Source organism: Capsicum annuum, unplaced genomic scaffold (genome assembly GCF_002878395.1).
Source record: "Capsicum annuum cultivar UCD-10X-F1 unplaced genomic scaffold, UCD10Xv1.1 ctg32827, whole genome shotgun sequence".
Lineage (NCBI taxonomy): Eukaryota > Viridiplantae > Streptophyta > Magnoliopsida > Solanales > Solanaceae > Capsicum > Capsicum annuum.
Genome location: NW_025839563.1, coordinates 291 through 5690, shown reverse-complemented (window position 1 = coordinate 5690; position 5400 = coordinate 291). Strand labels below are relative to the sequence as shown.

Here is a 5400-nt window from a genome sequence, read left to right as displayed (position 1 = left end):
CAGTCATCGACCATCTATAGACCTAAACCTTGATCTATTATCGACTTATGCGGTCTATTATGGCAGTAGCTGAGGTAGTTATCGTTGCTGGTAATTATATGGGTGCGGGGGAGGAGGGTCCCAACTGTTAGAGGTGAAAATCATCTACAAAGAAGACATCGCCCATCCCGCTGCGTCGTAATGGATCGTACGACAACATGGTTCGAAGCATAGTTGAGAGCAGAGAATTAGAATGCAAGCCAAAGAACATTGTGATTAGCTATTTAATGAATGGACGGGGTAAAATACATCCCACGTTCATAAATAATGATCGGCATGTATCGTTATACATGTTAAATGTCACTGCCGATAGCTCTAGGCCATTTTGAGGATAAATTTCATTCCAGAGTCTCCGACAATCCCGCACCACAGCCAAAAATCGACGAACATGATTTATTTGAAGATAAGAGCTTGGATGCTCATCTAATGGATTTGGAAGATGATTCAATGGAATTGGAAGATTCAATTTTCTCTGAAGAAGGGGGAGAAGAGTGCGAATTGAGAGCACAAACCAACCACACCTTCTCCGACGGAACTAATTTTCAGGTAAATCAAAAATTTAGCATTAAAAAGGAGCTGAAACTGTTGCTAGACGTAGCAGATGTGAGAAATTCTTTTGATTATGCTACGTTGAAGAGCTGCAGCAAATTCCTCAAGGTGAAATATGTTTATCCTAGCTGCGGGTGAATGTTGCGGGCGATGAATTATGAATGCACGGATAGATTCGTCATCTATAAATACCTCAGTGATCACAATTGCGACGTTGAATACGCGACCCTCTTCCATAGGAAAATTTCATCTAAATTCATTGCATCACTGTGTGTGAACATGTATCGCGAAGGAAAGGGTCCGGACACTAGCGAGATTCGGAGGATCGTGTTCAAGAACTTGAAAAGTAAACCAATCTATTGGAAATGTTGGTTGGGGGGGTGATTGCCAAAGAAATGGTTTGAGGGACAGCAGAGCACGGGTATCACTGTCTGCCCGCTTTTTCGTACATAATCGACGCTCTTAATGTTGGCACTACCTATTCCATCTTGGTAAACAAGGTCGATTATAGATTTATGTCCTACATTTTATCGTTGGGCCCTTGCGTTAGGGGATTCGCACACATGAGGAAGGTTATTGCGGTCGACAACACTCATTTATATGGAAAGTACGAGGGGGTGCTTCTAAGCGCGATTACACAGGATACGGAGAACTATATTTATCCTATTGCCTTTTGCGTTCTTGACAAGGAAAACGATGCATCTTGGGCGTTCTTCTTTGAGAAGCTAAAGTCTATTATGGTCGATAGACCAGATTTGTGTTTTATCTCCGATAGGCACAAGAGCATCGCCAACGGCATCGCGAAGGTATACAACCATGCTCATCATGGGTACTGCATAAGGTACCTAGGTGAAAATCTTCGGTTAAATTATCACTGTAGAGAAAACCTCTATCTATTCTACAAAATGGCAAAGGCATATTCTCCCGAGGAGTTTAGCGATTATTTTATGGAATTCAAGAACTACTGTCCCGAGGCAGCATGAGCTTGGTTTTGAAAAATGGAGCAGGGCATACTTCCCCGGCAACAGGTTTAACGTGATGACCACAAATATTGTCGAGTCGGTGAATGCTATGTTGATTGATGAAAGGGAGTACCCCGTGGCATCCATATTCAATTCGATTGCCAAGAGGTTTGGTGAAATATTTAGGGAGAGGCGTGCCTACATCCTCAAATGTAAGGATAACAAATTTGTTCCCACCGCCAAAAAGATCTTAAGAGACAATATGAGCGAGGGAGACTCCTTCTATGTGGAGAACATAAGCGGGGACGAAAGGAAATACACTGTGTTTGGAAGTGGCTCTACAGCCAAATTCGACCTACTGGAAAGGTCTTGTTCATGCAGGAAGTTTGACCTGGTCAAAATACCATGTGATCACGCGATGGACGCTTTGCGATCAAAGCACGGTGATGATTATGGTTTGAGTGTCTATGATTACTCTTCGCCCCTGTATAAAGTGGAAAAGTACCTCCTTGCCTATTCGGAATCAATTAATGTTGTCCCTTTAGAGTCCGAATGGCACGTGCCACAAAAATTGTTAGACATAAACATTATTCCACCACTCGTGGTCACCAAGCTTAGAAGAAAGAAAAGAAAATGCATTAAGGGCGTGGGCGAGACTTTCAATTCAAAGAGGAGGAATAAGTGTTCATTGTGCAAAAGGCCCGGGCACAAGAGAACCACTTGTAACAACAGTAAATCGTAGTTAGTCTTGTATGAATTTGTGTTTTTGTAAGTCATGGCAGTGTATGTATTTTGACTACCCTTCAGTTTACTGATTAATGCCAGATTTATCGACTTAACTCTGCATCTATTATCAATTTTTTTACAGTATTGTATATATTATGTGTCCAGTCTATTTCTTTTATTCTTTATTTAAGACATGGTATATAATCGATCTCATAAACAGTCTATTAAAAACCTTAAATATTCAAAGGGACTGATGTGAACAGTTGAGCATTTATTATACGTCAAAAAAGTTGTGGCACGTCCAATCAGATATTGCATCGATTAGGTATACTCTACCTCTCTTCGATTTCCACCATTCACACTTCTACCAACCAAAGGGCGGGAAGACCAAAGGGTTCTATTTTGGTCTATATAAACACCCATCTACTCCACCTAAAATTTATCTTAATCAACTCAAAATCAGATTTAATTGAAAAAGATGCCAGGCATTTCTTTGAGACCCAGAAGTAGGATCAGCCTCTCTCATAACTACAACAGTCTCCTCCTTTATAACGACTTCAATAGCCTCTTCTATAGACTGGGGCTGGACCGGGAGCATGTCCACTATGAACTCTGGTGGATTGTCCATTTCTTACAAGCAATTGTGGAGCGGCTCAACATGGAGCCGGAGGAGATGATCACCCCCCCCCCATCCCCTTAGTTTTAAGTATTTATAGTTTTTTTTGTTTTAATGTCATTGCAATGGGAAGCTTTCATGGTTAGGTTTATGTTAGATGAAAGCTTCTTTATTTTTCAGTTTTTGTTTGGGGTTTGCTGTAAATATGGGTCTACCATTGCAATGAAGAATGAATGAATGAATGAATGAATGAAATATTTTGGTTTTTTCTATATCAATCTCCCTTTAAATTTCTGCAATTTTAGACTCTTTTGAATTTATGTGCAATTTTCTCTATTACAACACAAATCTAACAGTTGTGAATTAATGGAAAATTAATTTTTGTTTTCTGCATTTGTCTCCATAGTAATTTTTGAAAAATTAATTTCTGATGTTAGAAAATGAATCGAAGGGTTGTAAGATGTGAATTTAATTCTTGGTTAATGATACCGAAATTATCAAGAAGACAAGAAAACACACTCAAGAAGACAAGAAAACACACTCAAAATAGTCCACAAATCCGAAGATTCAAGGACCGTTTAGAGACCACACTCGGATTCAACAATTACAACAACAATGACGAGATAAAGGGTGTGTTTTAACACCGAAACAGCCAACTCAAAGTAAGATTAACAACAACAATATGAAGACCAGATGAAAAACAACAAGAATATAACAATGACAACAAGTCACGGGTTACATTACTAGAACAAGTACACCAATGATTAGAACAAAGTAAAGATAGAAAGATAGACAAATAGAGATGTAATATTAACAACTGAATAGATCATTGCAATCTTGGACCTTTAATACCACACACAACATAAACCTATCTCTTATGTGACCTGAAGGAAATTGGAATCCCCAAGCAACCAACGTTTCTAAGCAAGCTACCAAAACAAGGATTCCACCATGCGACAAGGATTCCACCTTGCAAGACACTCTATGGTGCTCTCAAAACATATCATCAAAGTCTAAATGAAAAAATGAACTAATTGTTCTATTTATAGGCTAGCGCAACACTTGTTACATAAATGACCAAAAGGCCCTTAATGAGCCCAAACAAAGCAGCTTGGCTTCTTGGACGGCTTTGGAGTGTTGGGACTTGTTCTCTATACTTCAAAGATTGTTCCTTGGTTAGGAAGCCCCACAAGCTTGGGTCTTCCCTCACGTCTTCATGTCCTTAAGTGCTAAGATGTCTCTTTGAGCCGTATCATCCTCCCCTCCTTAGAAAGGATTCATCCTCAAATTCGAACCTTGCAAAATAATAAGAAGGATAAGCAAACACAAGTTTCTCAAGGTATGAGGGTTAGGATTAGCACAATCAATCATAGCATCATGCCAAGGTGGCTCAAATTTTACATATAACCAAACATCCCTCGGGTTCTCCAAAATGACACACCAATCATGGGAAATCTGAATTATATACAAGACATGCTTAGCATCAACATAACCATGCCTACACAATGCACACACGTCATACCGAATATGGTTTGAAATGAATCAACATCGCATTTCAAATAGTCAACGGGATCAAAGGGGTAGAGTGTTCATGGATATAGGTGGAGGACATACTTCCTTTCCCGAAGACTACCACCATTACACTCATTAACACCCTCTATACTAACATGATCTACAACAAAAACAACTAGAGGGTTACCCTTAGTCAATCATCCAACATGTTCAACATCACCATTTTCATACACAAATTGGTCTTCATGACTTCCATAAGACAATATACTATCAGTTGTCACAATGGCTTCAACACTAGATAGATCAACTAGTATTTCCACAATCTCAAGTTGTACATTATCATCACCATATGGAGGCACATTCGGCTCACCTAAAGGCTAACTTTCATTCACACTTAGTTGGCTACTAGACTCATTCACTAGAGTAGAAGAGTTAGTTTGATTACCTTGTAGCTCATGTAGAGCATGTCCACTCACGGGAACTTGATTAGGAAGTCTTGGTTTCTCTATCAAGTTATCCAACTCCTTGCAAAGAGAGCTTTTTGTCCCTTCCATTTTTTCTTCCACTCGGTCCATTGTTATTTTCATTCTCTCCATTCGACTACTAAGGTCATGTTTCATACCCATTATGGCAGCTATCAAATCGTTCATGGTCACATTTTCCGATGCCATAGTACCTATTAAGAACACTAAAATATAATAAAAATAATAACACGTTAATGTTAGAAAAAATCAGTCCACGAGTCGACTCAAAACAGTCCACAATTCGTCACTTTCACACTTTGACGTTTTCACTCTATTGGTCTCACAAGCATTGATAACTCGCTTATACTCCAATGAGGTTACTTGGTCCTAATTGTGGCTCGAGGTCGGAGTAGATTCTTATTTGAAATGACTCAAATAAGTAATGTACGAACTTGAACCAAAAGATACTACAACTCAAAAACGAGAAAAGCACAAAACAAACAACGTTAACACGAAGAAGAGTATTCAAAAA

The 5400-nt window shown here is 39.2% G+C and overlaps 1 protein-coding gene across 1 annotated transcript; it reads left to right on the top strand.

Moving 5' to 3' along the window:
• The first annotated feature begins 1151 nt into the window (after positions 1-1151).
• LOC124891257 lies at positions 1152-2292 on the top strand. The gene is made up of 2 exons (XM_047403053.1): positions 1152-1429; positions 1548-2292. The coding sequence occupies exons 1-2, from the start codon at positions 1152-1154 to the stop codon at positions 2290-2292; spliced, it is 1023 nt and encodes a 340-aa protein (XP_047259009.1).
• The last annotated feature ends 3108 nt before the right edge of the window (positions 2293-5400 follow it).

Coding starts and splice junctions, on each gene's coding strand:
- LOC124891257 (XM_047403053.1), top strand. CDS start 1,152: ATGAGGAAGGTTATTGCGGTCGACAACACTCATTTATATGGAAAGTAC. Junction 1,430..1,547: donor CATCATGGGTACTGCATAAG/GTACCTAGGTGA, acceptor ATGGAATTCAAG/AACTACTGTCCCGAGGCAGC.